Source organism: Haemaphysalis longicornis, unplaced genomic scaffold (assembly GCF_048455015.1).
Source record: "Haemaphysalis longicornis isolate Haplotype H1 unplaced genomic scaffold, Haemaphysalis longicornis Haplotype H1 scaffold_9, whole genome shotgun sequence".
NCBI classification, from domain to species: domain Eukaryota; kingdom Metazoa; phylum Arthropoda; class Arachnida; order Ixodida; family Ixodidae; genus Haemaphysalis; species Haemaphysalis longicornis.
Genome location: NW_027526460.1, coordinates 60,573,001 through 60,590,093, shown reverse-complemented (window position 1 = coordinate 60,590,093; position 17,093 = coordinate 60,573,001). Strand labels below are relative to the sequence as shown.

At 46.2% G+C, this 17,093-nt stretch overlaps 1 protein-coding gene across 1 annotated transcript; it reads right to left on the bottom strand.

The window, feature by feature from the left end:
• Nucleotides 1-760: 760 nt before the first annotated feature.
• On the bottom strand, nucleotides 761-16,080 carry LOC144153222 (lysosomal acid lipase/cholesteryl ester hydrolase-like). Its single transcript, XM_077684875.1, has 9 exons — nucleotides 15,982-16,080; nucleotides 14,688-14,898; nucleotides 13,477-13,588; nucleotides 11,089-11,239; nucleotides 10,102-10,194; nucleotides 6,662-6,817; nucleotides 6,008-6,079; nucleotides 1,774-1,842; nucleotides 761-1,035 (listed from the first exon to the last, which is right to left on the bottom strand). Exons 1-9 carry the CDS (start codon nucleotides 16,078-16,080, stop codon nucleotides 787-789), a joined length of 1,212 nt encoding a protein of 403 aa, XP_077541001.1. The 3' UTR covers nucleotides 761-786.
• Between the last annotated feature and the right edge of the window lie 1,013 nt (nucleotides 16,081-17,093).

Sequence of the window (17,093 nt, the reverse complement as noted above, 5' to 3'; positions counted from 1 at the left end):
CATGACCATCGGAGGAAACACTGCTTACAGAGACACTGCCACTAAATTTCAGGGCAGCGGAATTGCAATCAGCTTCATGCAAATGCTCGCTTCGGGACGCTGGCCTGTGACACACGCCCGGCGCTCATATAGATCTTTCTAAGATCGCGTCATAAACGTTTATACTCTCGTGAACCCACCAGGCTTGCAAACAGAGTGCCTGCTCCACGTTATTCGGTATTTCGAACGGGGACAAACGGTAAATGGCTGTCTTGAACGAGCCCCAAAAGCATCGGCGACAGGGGGGAGCGGGCCGGGGACTCCCGCTCCTGCTTTCGAAACGGGCCGCTAGGGGGATTTCAGTGGCGCCCCTACAGGCCGCGCTCGAGGCGTATAAGGCCTGCCTAATTTGCGTTTGCTTTTGCCGGCCTCCGCCAATCGCACAACTGGGCACATATAACATCATAAGTTCTATTGTGGGAAATGAGCTAGTGGGTTGCATGGTCGTTCCCTTTTTTCCTAATTATGTAGCTTATTTCAGCGAAGTATGCATTAAAACGTGTCAGTATAATAACGAGGCAACCTTTCGAATAAACCAAACTTGTGTTTTGTCTGCATGACCCTTTTAAACGACTCTTTAAGAAGAACTTGACTCTGTTACACTTCTTTATATTTTACTCTTTTAATCGTTCCAACTCGGCTATTGCTCCCTACTGAACGGCACAGCAATAGAAGTGCTGCAATGCGATAACAACGCTGGCCATATTTCAGCTTTGCCAAACGTTCATTAATTCCTGCTCTAAAAGGTCAGGTGGAGTAGCGGTACTGGTCCATGAAGCGTATCATCTCGCCGTAGAGGACTTCCGCTGCTCCGGTGCCCACGACGAAGTCGTAGTGTGTGAACTGCCTCTCGGGCACAGTGTACCGGTGCACCACATTCGGCAGCTCTGAACGCAGCCTGGCCACGTCCCTTAGGTCGGCGTACCAGTCGCCGGGGCTCTGGTACAGCGCGACGGGCACCCGCACACGCTGCAACAGGTAGCTGGGAGGCCAGCGCTGTCAAGAACCGAGAGAAGCGATCGTACCAAGAGGTCATCATTACAGGGACCGGTCCTTCCTTGCTAAAAGACAGTTAAGCGCCATTGAATTCAATGAGGAGCAAATTCATGGTCCTACTTAAGGTGGAAGCCTTAGATGTCTTAAGAAATGAGTAAACTGACTGTAGTTTCCCTTGGTGATCACACATATATAAACATGGCCACCACTGTAAAAAGAAAATAAAAACATTTCAATTTGTGTGGGCTTTATTAATCTCTACCAGCGCAAACAGAACAAGAATTAACTTAATGCATGACCTGTGATGACATGCTTATCATCATACCTTGCACTTAATTAACTTAATTACTGATATTAATTGCCAACGCTCAAATTATTATAATTGCTTGAGCATGCAAGAGGTAAGATGTCTGATTGATTTTGCAAGTGAGGAATGCTGTTTAGGATGTTTAGAATGGTAATGCCTATGTTTTACATTGAAGTACATGTGCAGGTGCTTAATAGTATGTTCTTTACTTAAGCATTACGCACTTTAAAAAATGGGTAGCCTGCATCAGTAAGATATGATGTGTGCAGGATGAATTTTGGTCTACATCCTGTGAACAATAGCCCAGTGGAATGCATGATATGGCTTAGCGTACACACGAAATCTAGGTTTGCTACTCAACTCTATCACCATGGCGTTCTTGGCGCTGGAGTTGAGTATTCCGTACCGGTAAACGTGCTCGTCTGACTTACCGTTCGGTAGACTAATAGGTTCAGCAGCAAGCCATAGTCATACTTTCGGAAGCAATTGCAGCGTATCAGCTAGAAGATTGGAAAAAATAAATTACTTTTAATGAATAATCCTGTGCAGCACTTTTATTTTTAGCATTTTTGCGCAAAGAATTAAGCTGTACCTTGGCTGTTTACACAGAGCAGAGTAATTGAATTCACTCGGGGCTCTTTATTGGGTGCCAAAATTTCATATGCGATAGCGTTTCTTTGATCATATACACCGTAGAACAGCAGTCGCAACCATGGATCGAGCCCGCTACCTTGCCTACTTAGCAGCACAATGCCTTATCCGCCATTGCGGGCTTTTTAAAATCAGACACCTTCTGAGTGAGCCAGCAAAGTGAAGAAGTTAGCGTTCGTAGCTCATGGCTGGCAGACTGCCGTAAAATACCGAGCAAGTGCCACCCCTCGACGCGGGGCTAATTCAGCAAATTTTGGAGAGGGTGGTGTCCTTGTTCGGAACTGCCCCATAATTCAAAATGGTGGCGCGAAGCAGTTAAGCCCCCTTACTATAATGAACTAGAATTCTAGTTCACTATACCCTTACCGCCTCCCAGAAAATGAAAATAATGCAGTGCATTCAGCAGAAACACATTTTTAATAAAGATGATAAAGACCGTAAAGCCCCTCTTAGCGCAACCAGTGTTAGCTATTTGCACGGTGTGATCGCCAACCACGTTGTTGGTCCTGTTAGCCAAAGAACCCATTCTAACCATCATCTGGTCCCTTTTAGAGATGTTGAACAAGGTGTACTTGTGGCGTGTTCGGAGGGCGTTCATGGCGGAGTGAAAGGCCTTCGCTACACCCGAGAAATCTTCCGGTGTCTTCTGGCTTTTGTTAGTGCCATGACGCATTGTAACGCCGAACCGCTGTATCTATCGCTGGATGTACTGGCTTGATGCAACAGTTTCCGACGTGCAAACTGTGTGCTATTTTAACAGCTTCTTAAAGGCCGTCTGCACTCAGATCTCACCTCGACCAAATTTATTTTTAATGTGTAATAAGTACCACCAAATCATCTGGGACACGAGTGGTAGCCCCGTGAAACGCCTAGTTAATCAGTCAGAAACATTTTAAAAAGCTGCTCCGCAGACCATGCGGCACCTGCCGGCGGATCGCGTAAACAGCCATGGCGCGCCTGTGACGCTCCAGCTCCAGCTAATACACTCTACTCCAGCCGACGGGGGCTTCTTCCGCTGGCCAGCCACGCACCTGGTGAACCGGTCGAGCTCTGCTGCGAACGCTTCGCCCATTTGCTTCCCCGTGCGCGCGTAGAGCTTGCACACAGGCCTGCTCCCGAGCTGCTGACCGTCCGGCTGCTCGCTGGACGGCTGCAATGCCACTTCAATGGCTGCGCTCTTCTCGATTTCGGTTTCAAAATAGCCGATTTCTGCTGACCGCTTGCGGCGTCCACGCGCGTATTTCAGCTGTTGTATTTTGCATCTTGCTTTCTTTTTCAGCAGACTATATACGGAAGTAGTGTTTTCAAGAAGTCAAAATTTTGAGTGGAGTTGGCCTTTAAGGCACAAGCCTAGCTGTTACTCACAGTACGCCTTGTGCTTCTTTCTCCCTCATGAAACTCAAAAAGAGGGTCAACCATTTCTTCACTGAACACCGCGCTTCACTGCTCAACTTTTGCCGAAGCTTGGCCTTTCCAAAGTTCTGCTGCAGCAAATTCATACTTTTTGTCCCTCCCGTTCGCCCTCTTTCGATCTCGAACGAAGTGGCAAGTTGTCGCGTGCATTGTTTTTTTTTTCGCCGTAGCAATGCCATTCCACGACTTCAATTTTCTTTTTATTTGTATACGGATGCATATCACGGACCACCATGGTCATGAAATAACACGCACATTCAGCACTGTCAGAGGACAATAGCGAGCTTATGGTGAATTTACGGCATGCTGTGTGTTCTTGGACTGGATTTGAGTTCACGCAAGAGGGCAGTCAGAAGTTCCTGGCCAGTTTTGGTTTCGCTGGTTTGAACCATCAGAGAGCGGTTGGGAGAGGGGGGGGGGGGGGCGCTTGTTCGGTAGTTTGTGAAAGCTCGAAATACTGAAATTATGGAAGGGGGGCACCTACATGGCTGTGGGCTCTTGATCGGTATTTTAAAGAGCACCTTAGGCGCTCGTCTTGTCGTCGTAGCCTGCTCGCTGGACCCAAGTAGAACCACACGGCGTTCCGTTGTCGCGGTGTAAGCCAGAGGCTTGGAAAGCCAATCGGTTTATACAGTCATGCGCGCATTCCAAACTCGTGAACCGCTGGCGCTTGTCATACATGTCCCCGTTGTTTAGCGCAAGGAAAACTGCAGGTATGTACATATGAGGCAAAATATGCGCAGTTAACTGGCAATGCCCGCGTTCATGTGGCTAGGTAAGGATCACTGTATGCAATCCGGCTGATAAGGATGGCTTGGATTATGCGCAGAGTATCTGATTCTTGGTGGCCAAATCTTCGGTAAGAAACTCGATAGATAAGGTGCATTAAATAGTAGGGGGAATACTGAAAACAGTTGCAACGTGTTAGCTGCGCGTTAGCATTCGAGTGGTATAATAATTAAACGGAACAAGAGACACCACACAATAAGCAAGTCATGTCCCTTGGCGGTGACTTTCATTGGTGCGTGCCAATAGTGCAAGTTCCTGGCATCTCATAACATCCTGGAGGGAAAGTCTGCGGAGTCACCACTGCGTCATCTGTTTGAAGTTATAAGCATTGTTATGGGGGAAAGCAGTATTTTTATTGAAACAAACATATTTTTTTCCCTGTGGCCCCTCCACGAGTCAACATTCTGACAGCTGCCGCAATATTCATATTTAGAATCGGCACATTCGCGGTTGCTAATTGCCACTAATGACAGCAGGGTATAGAAGTGATTGCAACTGTGTGCGTTATCATTGCCGTCGAAGCACCCTGCTGTATGGTTGACACACACAGGTTCAGCACAATGCTGTGCTGAATCCACATGGTTGAGTTTGTCACGTTTTTGGTCGTGAGCAATCTGGTCGGCAGTGCACATGTTCAATTATCAGTAATGGTCTCACCGCTCACTACCCTAGATGCAATGTGGTATTCGCTTCTCTTTCATCGGTACCAAGAGCACAAGAGCACGACCCTCAAACTACCTGTGGACGGTCCGTGGTGAGTACGAGAGTGAACATTTAACAGTACCAGTGTCAAAGGCGCTATTTGTTGTCTTATGAGTAGCAAATTGAATACAGCGCTGTGGTCAATGACACTAATGTTCTTTATGTGCTTTTGTTCATTGAAATAGTAACACCTGGCTACGCGTTTAAATCATCGTGCTTGGGCTGAACGTCATTCCTGTGGGCATTGAAGGTTTTTGTATCATTAAACTTAATGTCAGGGGTTTGACTGGGACGCACAAAAAACAAAACAAAATGAAACGACAGTATGACAGAGAAGTGAGCTTTCTGTCGATAAAAGTACTATAAAAGTTCCTAGTGCACACGTTGGCTGTTAGACGTCCCATCAGTAAATATTATTTTCACCGAAAAGGCTTCTTTCAGCTGTTAAGCATGATGAAAGCAATGAGGCCCCACCCAGACGGCTGCTGATAGCATTATGTTGGTTTCACCTATGTAAAGCTTCACAGCTTATCCAAGGCATTATGACGCAATTCTTTTGTGAAGATCACCTTAAAAAGCCTGTGTCTTGCTCGCACTCGACACTCGAGTGCTGCATGTGCTGACTACCGTGTAGTATAAATATAACAAAAATGTTTTCAGCAACATAATCTTTTACAATCTCGGACACGTTTGTACTTGATACTTAGTGATGCTTATGATCATCACCATCAGCCTGTCTACGCCCACTGCAGGGCAGAGGCCTCGCCCATAGATCTACAATTATCCCGGTCCTGTGCTAACTGCGACCAATTTATCCCCGCAAACTTATCGATCTCATCTGCCCACCTAACTTTCTGCTGCCCCCTGCCACACTTTCCTTCTTTAGGAATCTACACTGTTACCCTTACTGACCAACGGTTATCTTGTTTCGCATTACATGCCCTGCCTACGCCCATTTCTTCATCTATACTTGTGATACTTGTATGCAAGTGGCCAGTATGGGTAAGGTAAAAAAGTGTAAGACGTGACAGGGTTGCTCTTATGTGAACTTGGCCTGGGCTTGACCTTCGACCCTCAAGCTTCTTGACCTATAGCTTCAGCACTGCTTACCTGTGTCAAGTGATAGATGTTGCGAACTGATGTGCCTGAAGGGTCGTGGCTCAAATACACGGAGAGGCGGCTCTGTGAAGTCGAGAACAAAGTGTCAACAACACGGCGTTATTCTTAAAATATTCCCGGCTAATTAGATTATGGCAAGGCCACTCGATTTAACAGTAAACGATTTGAAATCGAGCAGCTGGGTTTAAGGTACAGCGTTCGTTGTTGAGAAGGTTATAGGTTAGGCGCAACAAATGAAACCTTCATTGCTGATTCCACATTGGAGGCTTCGTGTGCTGTAACTAGAAACGCTAATACAAATATAAATGCTAATACAAATGCGAATACAATTTCTGCAGCAAACAAGGAATGCACATTTTAGTTTAGCATACTTTGTGAACCGTTTGTGAATGCAATAACATTATGAGCTTTACTTATAATAGCACTTATGAATAAGTGGCGGTACTGAAGGCAGGGAAAGTTCCTGGCTACCAAAACAAAACGAAACTGTGGAAGGATGTTATTAGGTTTAATAGTTTTACGTTACTACAGTTTTTTTACAAACTGAGCTGGTATTGTAGTATATCCCACTTTCTGAGACCGGACAAAATTTTTATTTCGCTTTTAGTTTTCGTCTTAGGCTCACTCTCGAAAGGCGGCACTCACAATGTTGAGCTGATTCCAATCGATGCCATTGAAGACAGCCACGGCGGCAATGCAGATGTCGACGGTGAAGTCGTTGCCACATAAGAGCCTGGCCATCAGCTTTGTGAGCTCCGTGTTCACCATGATACCTCCACTTCCAGTCAACCTCCAAAAATTCTGCACGTATGCAAAGGCAAGAGGACGTTGAAGAGGCAGGGAAATATAAATATATGCGTGTGTGTGCTTGCTTGTTTTTGTTGTGACGAATCGACTGAGTCTGTGGTGTGCGTGTTTTAACGCGGTGCGCGGGCTTCAACAGCGCACAGCTCGCCTTGGTACTTTCCCACTTAGCACTGATGCGTAGAGGAGAAGAGCGCTTGCTTCGTTCATGCGTTTTTCCAAGGAAAATACGGCCAGCCTCAAAAACCTCCCGAGCGGCCGTTTACGGCGGCGGCATCTGACTCATCGCCTCTCCGGCTCTGCAAGAGGGCTTGTTTGTGTGTGTTTCACTCTGTAGTCCGTTGGACTAGTGATTTCCCTACTTTCCCACCCTCTCTCCGGCACAGCTAGTACACACGTCTTCTACAAAGGCATCACGGGACTTGTGGACAGTGTTTTATATACTTGTGGTTTTAGGTGCCGTGCGCAATGCGCTGGGAGGCTGTGGACCGTTGGGACTCCTGGTTATAAAAAGCAGGTTTCGACGAGTTCCCGCTGCAGTACATACCGCGGGTTCGACAAAGAGCGTTGCTTTGTCCGTTCGACTTCCATGCTCTAGACGCGCCGGGGGGCCGCCTCCGGTATCCTCGCTATGCATTAATCAAGTTAAGTTTGGTCTCGGCTCTACATCGTCGAAACGGAGGCAGCTCTTCTGCTAGCCGCTCGGCCACCACGCTATCGCGACATTGGTGGAGGTCGGTGCCGGACACCTTCCCAAATGTAACAGAGTGCGCGCGCGCGTGCGTTTTGTTTGTTTGTTTGTTTGTGTGTGTGTGTGTGTGTGTGTGTGTGTGTGTGTATGTGCTTGCGTGCGTGCGTGCGTGTGCGCGCTACATTTTCATGCGTTCTTTGCACCTTCGATGCGGGTGCGAATGTGAAGGATCATTGCCGCCCCATTAAAAAAATAACTTACCGAGAAATGTGTACTACTGCTTATCTTCAAGGTAACGTGCTCCAAGTGTGAATAAAATCTACTAGAAAATTGAAACCGGAGTGACGCGTACAATAATTTTTCATACAATTACACCCACCCCCATTTTCTAGCTCGACAATAGGGTGGTATGCATGGTTACTCTCTACCAAAATGTTTGGTCTTCCTCTAGTCATAAATAAGTTCCTACTGTGCCACAAATAAAAAATTGCGCGCCATTCACTCCGTGAAGGTGGACGACCGGCTAAGCTATATAAAAGGAACATATCCCATTCCCATGTGCTGTCCATAGATGGGTTTCCACGTGAGGAAAACAAACAGCCGCATGTTTGCCTGCTAGGATAAACGCTAGCTCTTCCAAGATTCGTTGAGCAACCACCAAGCCATATCACTACTATTACCAAATAATAGAAAAGTAATTCTTGTACATTATACTCACAACCTTTGCAACTACAGCAAGAACTATCTTATTGCAGGAATCGAATGAGAATTGCCGTAATGAAAGTCTCAGCGGCCAGTTGTCATATAATGCTTGGGGAGGGAGGGAGTTTGAACAAACTAACATTACAGCCGTTTTCCGCAACCACACTCCATCTGTATACATGCCCCTCTATTGATAGCAGATATTCCGTAACGTTTACAACTTTACAGTGATAAAACTAATGATGAAAAAGAACTAAAACTCAGAGTAATGATAAAGTCGTATTAGCGGCCGATCGTCGTGTAATTTCCGGGGGAGGGCCGAGTTTTGTAAAACAATAGCTAGTGCAGCTATGTTTGAGCATTCGCGATGAAGTTATCTTTTCCGCTTGACGTTGTTTTTTCTTGTTTTTTTTTCGGGGTGGTTTTGTTTTGCTTGCGGAGCAGAAACATACACGGAACGAACCACAGCCCCGTGCAGCGTCGCTGCAAATATTGGCCACGTATCTGCTTGCCCTAATGCAAATGTCGTCGAGAGACTACGGCACAAAGGAAGGAAAAGTGAGGAAATGGCGCAACTTCAGAAGTGTGAAGCCTAGTCCTAAAAATTAAAATCAAAGCCGGCCCAGACGTCACTATACCACGTGACCCCGTCATTTGACAGCACGCGGTAGGATGTATTGGCCGTCGCGCGCTGCTGATACTCTGCTACAGTGAATGCGGATGCTGATTTCAGGGACAACGTACCTGATCCTGAACCACTGACCAGTAATCATTTCTACTCTATTCCCTTCTGTAAACCAGGTAAGATATATCGCAAATCGGGTGCACGTCCGCCCGTACGCGTGCGCGCACAAGAGAGCATCGAGCAGATGAATACAGAGAGAGGTCAGATAAAAGCTATCTCCAACCGAATAAATGCCGGCATGAAGCTGCAAAAAAAAATATTGTGGGTCACGTGCTGGGCCAACTCCGGTGGCTCTGGAAAGGGAAACAGCTGAGCGAGTGGCGTCAACAGACGTGGGCTTGCGAAGGCTGGCCGCGTTACGTTAAGCCGCCTCCTAACTGTTTTCTTCCTCCGTGCAGGACAGTCTAAGGCCACCCCTGCATTGTAGCACCCTGTCATCTCTCCCCTCACATCAGTCAAGCTGTTCCCTTCCCCTTTCCTTCCTCCCATCACGAATACAAGCTGCATTTTGCTCAGTCGGGTACATTTTTTCTGTATTCGCACAGCTCACGCGCCATCTGTTGGAGCCTTTTGTTTCCATTGTTATTAAACTATACATAAAAAACAGGTCGCTTGAGTGCGTAACTTGACCCTTTTAAGACATTTCGTCTTGAATTGCTGGCGCAAAAAAAAGTAATCCTATGGCTATATTAAATAGAATAATGCTGCTACTGTCAGTTACGGGCTTATCTTTTGCCTCAAATATGCCCTATGTTTCCATTTGCTGAACAATATTGATGTTCACGACATATGCCACCAGTTTTAGTAATTTCGAATGGTCTTGCATGTACTTAAGCAAGTGCTCTCTCAAGTTTTGGCCGGGTGGTTGAATCGAGCGACAGACGGACGGACGGACGGACGCACGGACCAAAATTTCCGATTTTGGGTAGCCAAAGAAGGACTATTGTCTTTAAAAAGGAATTTAGAGGGCACCGTCTAAGTAATGCGCTCCAACATCGAAAAAAAAAAAAAGCCCCAGCCGTTTTAGCGCAGTTTATTTAAATACACACGGTCGATTCAACCACCCGGCGGTTTGCTTGGTATACCTAAATTGTCCCGTGGAGTCACTGAATAAAAATTGCAATAATTTTACTGACCTGAAGACTACGATATTAGAGACGAGAGCTTAACGAAAATTCGGCCGGCCAGCAAATGCGTGCTTACAGCTATGCCCTCTGAGATGGGTACCAGCGCCACCAGCGGTGTCCTGATCCGCCCCAGGTAGGCGACCGGAGCCATGGCGGTGAACAGGGCCACCTGGAGGTTGGAAGAAGCGGGAGACTTGATATAACGCAACAAGTTTAGAAGCCCACTCATGGACTCCAGTGAGCCTCGGCTGGAAATGGTACCTACAGTGATAGAATAGAATGGGGAGGTAGAATGGAACTCAACATTATTAATGACACGTGGCTCACTGACTTAACATCGGATTAAACACCCCCCAGCCTAAGCTGCTGCACCGGGCGACCGTGCACTTTGGCGAGAGCATCCGTTACCTGATTTTAACCTTTACTTGATTATTGTTTTTAAAATTTTTAGCCCTAAAGATATATGAACTAGGTGTAAACATGTTTTTACAGATTCCTCAAAGGGCACTTTAGCAGTTGAAAGGCGACTTCCTTCTGATCGCATCCCTTCCCCTGGACAAACATATCTATCATTCCACAAGATATATGTGCAGCACTGTGGAGGCTACATTGTTGTCAACAGCCCGCCGACAGAGCACGCCTGACTCACCGTGAAAAGGTCTTAACAGGACATTTCCTTCTCCCCTCTCGGCAGGTGGAACCACAAGGCCCCGGCGCCATTTGTCGCTTTCCATCATGGTGAGTTAGGCGCCCGCAGTGGACAGACTGTTTACAACAATGTAGCCTCCACAGTGCTGCACGTAGCTTGAGAAATGAGCTATAAACTTGAGCTATAATTCCGCATAATAAAGTTCTACAGGTTCCAATCAAATCGAGTAGCTTAAAATTGGCTGACAATATCGAGAAACATGCTTGCTTGCGTTGTCTCTGCTTTCGACCTAATTTGCCTTCCACACGGAACACTGAATTGCGACTGTATACAGTTTAAGGAGTTTCCCTTGATGCGGCTTGCAGGAGTAAACGCACGACAGATAACAGGCATATGTTAACATCACATTTTTACCTTGCTGTTGTACTCTGGTCTCTCGGAGAGCAGACCAAACAGCACTTGAGAACCTTGGGACCAGCCGATGTACTGAAGCTTTTCTCGCTGCGTGAGGTTTAACACCGCATCAATTGTTGCTGGCAGGTCATACTTAATTATTTCGTCAAAACTGAAAACAAAAGAAAATGTGGTTGAGGGGGGGGGGGGGGGCACACATCTTTGGTTAAAAATTCGTATCAAATAAATTTTCTCCGCCCAAATCTTTCTTATAACCTTCATGACCCGAAAACAGTTGACGACTTTCTTGTTATTTACATAACAGCGCTATGGCAATGGTTATTAGATAGCATGGTGAAGAGAGAGAGAGAAAGAAAGAGGCAGAGAAAGAGAGCGATAGACAGAGAGAAAGAGAGAGGGAAGTTTACTTAAAGGAGAAGAGGTAGGCCTGAGAGACTCTTGATTCTTTCCACCGGGACAAGGGCACCGCGGTCGGTGGGGGATGACTACAGAAGGTATGGACATAAACAAATGTACTATATGCACTCAAGGCACGTCTAACATGCGACTGGGTGCAGAGACCAATTATCAGAACCCAATTTACACCTCATGACATTTGTCTAAAAAAAGAAAAAAGAATTGTAGTGGATCCCTCTTTCATAGGAATCGGTAAAACACGAAAAGAAAAGGGGCCTTCACAGGAGCAGTTGAATGTTAAAGGAACATCCTTCCTATGCGAAGGGTTCGCGACCCTGACACCGCCAGACGAAGTGACGCCGACACGCAAGAAACAAAAAAAAAAAGAAAAAAAATTGTGGTTTGCAAACGATGTCCACGGGGAAGCGATGCAGAAACATCCCCCTCGTGAGGAGCACGATCAAATGCAGAGCATTTCCGGGGGCGCACGACGTTAAGTAGTTTGCGTTACGTTAATGTTGTTGCACTTGTGGCAACTGCTGACGAGAGAGCGCGGCGATGAGTGCGTTCCAGCCTCGCCGACACCCGCCTTTATCACGCCACGATGGCGCCGAGAGGGCGCACCTGCGAGCGATGCGGACGACTACGGACGCCAAGAACGGGTGACATCGTGAGTTAAAGAAATGCTCTGCATTTAAAATAATCGGTTTATTCCGGGACAACAAAAGCAAAAATAACATGCACAGAAACAGCAGCTTGAAACACATAACGGTCATAGGAACAACGCGACAGCGGATGGTGCCTCTATTCATGCGGGTCCCCCGTACACGAAGGCGCTGGCATCGGGGCGCGAACTGTCGGCGCTCATTAGCGTCATGATGTGCTTAGTCGCTTCACCTCTCCTAGACGGCAGTACCATTTGAACGAGTCATAGGGAATTAAGGACGTAAGGCGCGTTTGTAGAGCTGCTCACGTGTCTGTTCGTAGCACAGCTGGCATAGCGCCACGTACCTCCTGTCGCGGCGAGAGGCGAGAGAGTTCGTGGGCTCGAATGCGGGCGCCGCCGCGTTAATGGCACGTTTTCTGGCGACGTCACTTCCTTGACGGATATGACATCAGTGAGATCTCGGTGTACCCGGGCATAAAACACGTTCGTGTTAAAAAACGAGACAGGAGAATCAATTCGACACCACTGGAGGTTCGCGACCAGAGATGGCAAAATTACATCTGAAAAGTAATTAAATTACATTACTCATTACTTTTCCAGAATTTTCTAAAATGTATTTAAATTACACGAGAAATCACAGGTGACCGAAAGTAATGACATTACATTACTATTACTTTTCAAAAGTAATGAAATTACTTTGAAATTACTACAACAAAAATTCATCACTCATACATTACCAACTCTGCAATCTCTACACTACACTGCAATCTCAAAAATATTTGTTTATACACCAACTTATGTACAGTTTATTTACAGCGCTATACATTGATATGTTAGATATCTTTCTCCGAAGGAGCCGAGATTCAAAGTGGACATCGGAAAGGCGTCGCCGTTTGTACGACGGAGTGTCTTTTGCCTTGCTAAAATGATGTTCCGCTGGCGCGGATGAGGGCAGGGTTGTCTTGAACATAATGAGGGACTTTTTCGTTTTCGGGCACCCTTCGAATGCTCCTGTATTTCCGAAACGCATGGAAAGGGAATGAAGAGGCACGTGAAAGCAGGCGCAGCCCTCATCGAAGCGTTGTTTCCTTCGCGTTCATAGAGATCCAATGCTCAGAGACTCTCTGAGCATTGGAACTCTACTTGGTCAACTTTTCTTGGTTAACTTTTTATTCCTTAAAGGGGTGCTGAAATACCCTCGGCCGATGCATGTTGTTTGGCGTAACGGAACATTTCTGCGTTGGCCAGCCAGCCGCGGAGCTTGGACTATAGTACCATTGTCCGAAAAAAAAAAAAAGCACGCACTCACATAAAAGAATTCTCACCTGAAGCGCCAGAACGCCTGGTCGCTCCTAGCGAACCTGGTGTGACTGGTGTAGACGTTACCGCGAAAGTTGCCCAACCACACGTCGTAACCAGCGTCCGCAAGTAAAAAACCTGTAATGAGAACAAGCACGCGATAAACACTGGGCCGGACAGCAAACTAACAGGATGTTTCCATGAAAACATAATCTTCGTAGAATAATAAAAAGATATTGCTTTCTGCATGCTTATCAGTAAAAATATTGCTGGAATTTACGTGCCAGAATTGTCGGGTAAATGCGTAATCTACTCCGCTGTACACCAAAACCCTTTATTGCACACAGATGCACCGCTCGGGAGAAATTTTTTCAGGGTCAATATAAGGCGTTTGATATAAGTGGGTGAAGGACGGAGCGCCTTTAGTTAGATACTTCCTTGAGACCCCTGGTTTCAAGAGCTTGCACAGTGCAGTACAGGGAGGACATTTTGTAGTGGCAATGTAGGCGGTCTTATATGAAATTATGAAGGCCCTAGGGCATTTGAATTTGAATTTGAATTTTTATTATTTCCAACGGTGTAAAATACATACAAGTTAGTATACAGACAAGCATTTTCTAATACGGAGAAGTGTGACACATCGAACGTTACAGAGTGACAGACAGTTTCCTCGGGGTGCTCCCGTAGGAAAATATTAAGCGTTTAAAGACTGCCCGCCCTCGTCTGCGCGGACGTACTCTCTAAAGGCACTCAAATTGAATGCAATCACAGTTTGCTTAGCACAATTCACGAGGAAAAAAAAATTGGGCCCATCTCCCCGCGAGGGGGACTCGAGTAAATGCGTCGCATAGGGGGTGGGTGTATTGCGTTAAAGTTTAGTGTTTGGGGAGTTGGTGGTAGTGATAGTGAATGCGTTGTATCAGCAGCTTCTTGACGTAGTTTGAATGAGTCAAGGATATAAGGCGCGTTCGTAGCCTCCCATTCTGTGTCGGCTTTGTGGCGCAGTGGGTAGAGCACCATGTACATTGCGTTCCGCCCGCAGGGTCGAGGGATCGAAACCAGGCGCCGGATAGTATTTTTTTTATATAGTGTAGGGGGAGGGGTGCGGACTACGACTACGGACGTCAACGCGGGTGACATCGTGAGTTACTGAAATGCTCTGTATTTAAAATTCCACACCGACTGACCACAGTATTATCTTCGCAGTGAGGCATGTCGAAGCTTCACGGGTGCTCACCCAGGCTCTGGTGTGGGAAGTTGAGCACGAAGTCAGCGGAGGACATGGCAGTTCCGTGCAAAACGAGTACCGGTGGCTTCTTCTCCCCAGTGTAGTTTGCCGCGCTGTCGCTCCTCCCGTGGGGAATGCGCTGGATTCTGAGGAGGTAGCCATCCCTAGTGACCACCGTGTGCTCTTCCACAGGGTAACCCTTGCTGGTAATCAGCTCCGACTTGGTTGGAACGGAAGAGAAATGCCGTAGTTGGGAGTCCCAATTAGCTAATAGGCTATGCTGGCCGGGGTTAGGAGAGATGAATAGTCTGCCTGTGGCTAACATTATTCGCGTAACGTACGTTTGCTTCATTCTACCAAATGCGCATTTTCATAACAACGCTATGCAAGCTAGGCGCACAGTACTGCTCTTTCGTTCCGCGCTGCGCAAGTTCTCAGTCAGCTGAGCTTTGTCAGTTTGCACACAATAGGGCGAGGTAGACAGAAGCTTTTAAAATTAGGCATGGGTCTTCTCATATTCTAAAAACGCAGAGTGCCATAGAGTGCCATCTGACGACATTGGAATTTTTAAGACAGGGCTGACACAGGCCAGAGCGTCTGCCGTTGTGGTGTAGAGGTTCCGTCTTAGCGTCTTGCTACTAAGGTCGGTAATTCGAGTGCGGCTTTTGCAACCTTTATTTTTTTTCACATCTTAAGTTTTGAATATAATTTTTATTGCTTAGGTTAGTTTTCGGTGTTTTAAATGATTCGTTTTCATTACGCAGTTCCTTACGCAGTTTACGTTACGTTACAGTTAATAGATACGAATTAATGCCAGACGCGGCATTTTTTCCTTCGAAACGCCGATGGACGTCGCTTTAGTGGAGTGCTTATAGTACCGCCTGTCGGCATTGCAGACATAGGCTTCTTGAAGTGCAATTGCTGCTCTGTAATCAATATGAACGCATGGCTGCGTGACTAAGATGCCACAACGTATGCCTCCGTTATAACAAGCGCATAATAGAAACAAATCCATAGCGATAAAAAGAGAGTCGACCTAAACTGATTAAAATTTACAAGACATGTGCGCTGACATTGACTCATGGCCGCGCCTCATTCACCAAATGAGAAGAATTCTACCACTTGAAACAACTGCACAGCCTACTGGGAGAGCGCGTTGTTGTTACGACGTTACATAGCATGCAAAAATCGAGAATACTTAATTTTCATGATCAACTCGTTTTGTAAAGAATAAAAAGTAAGACTGATTGGGTGGTACGGGGTAAAGAACAGGCAACATTGTCTGACACCAGAAGGCACTTACCACGTTTCGAAGTGCATCCGGGTCAAGATGAATCCTGCTTCGGGCGTACTGAACGTTGCAAAGGAAAAGTGCTAGAGTACCGCAGAACGGTGCGGTCATAACCTGTTTGAAAAGGGCTTAGAATGAAGTTTCGGTTACATGCCATTTATTCACTTATTAATTAAGAAATACTTCCAACCCCAATTGAAAGGGTTTTATACGTGGTATACATGTGTACAAGTTTGGATTAGGAAACATCAACGCAACATCAGAGTACTCTCAGTGTAAACAATACAGCAATCACCCGAGTAGTCTTGAGATTTCAACAAAATTGCATTTTTCGCCAAAAGCGAGGAGCACGAATTGGAGACAAGGTTTCACAGTTTTCACTGTAGGTACGCGCAGTCCTCAACAAACCAATAGAACAAAATAGAAACACCGTTTATAATTTAACAAAATCAATTTCAAATTTCAAGATCAATATGGAATTTTCCAATGTCGTCTTCCGCAATCACGTGTGCGTTTAGGTCATTCCAGGACATTATGGTCCGAGGACTATTTCTAGATATGACTGCACCGTACTATGCATAGGACCTATATAGAGAAACAAGAGCCGTGATTGCGGCGCCGTTTATTGGGCGGTGTCTATTAGTCAATTTAACCTTCACAATAAAGGCGGAAATGTAATTTTCTATTTTTTGTTTGTGTAAGGAAGCAAAATCGCTCCAGTTTTTACTATTATCCGCATCCCCATCCAAACGTTAAATGGCTATTGTTAGTAGGCTTACATGACAGTTTGCGTTCTCTTTACTTTTCTGCCCAGCGCACGCTGTTTTCCTTTGACTCACTGGAAATAAAAACTTTTACAGCACCCAGTGCCGAAGTTGTTTTTGCATGCAGCCAGAATTTATTTCGAGGCTAACAAACTTGTCAAAAATTTTAAGGTGGCAGCCACTGCATGTTCAAATATGTTTAGTTGCATCAACGTGGGACTAATCACGTTACTAACCACAAGCCTATAGCCACGTGACGGAACGCGAAATTACCGCCCCGACAACAGGCAACCACAGGACGTCGTTGAGTGTTCGAATTACCTGTTGGCGGCGTCCTTCGGCCCCCGCACTCGACCGGCG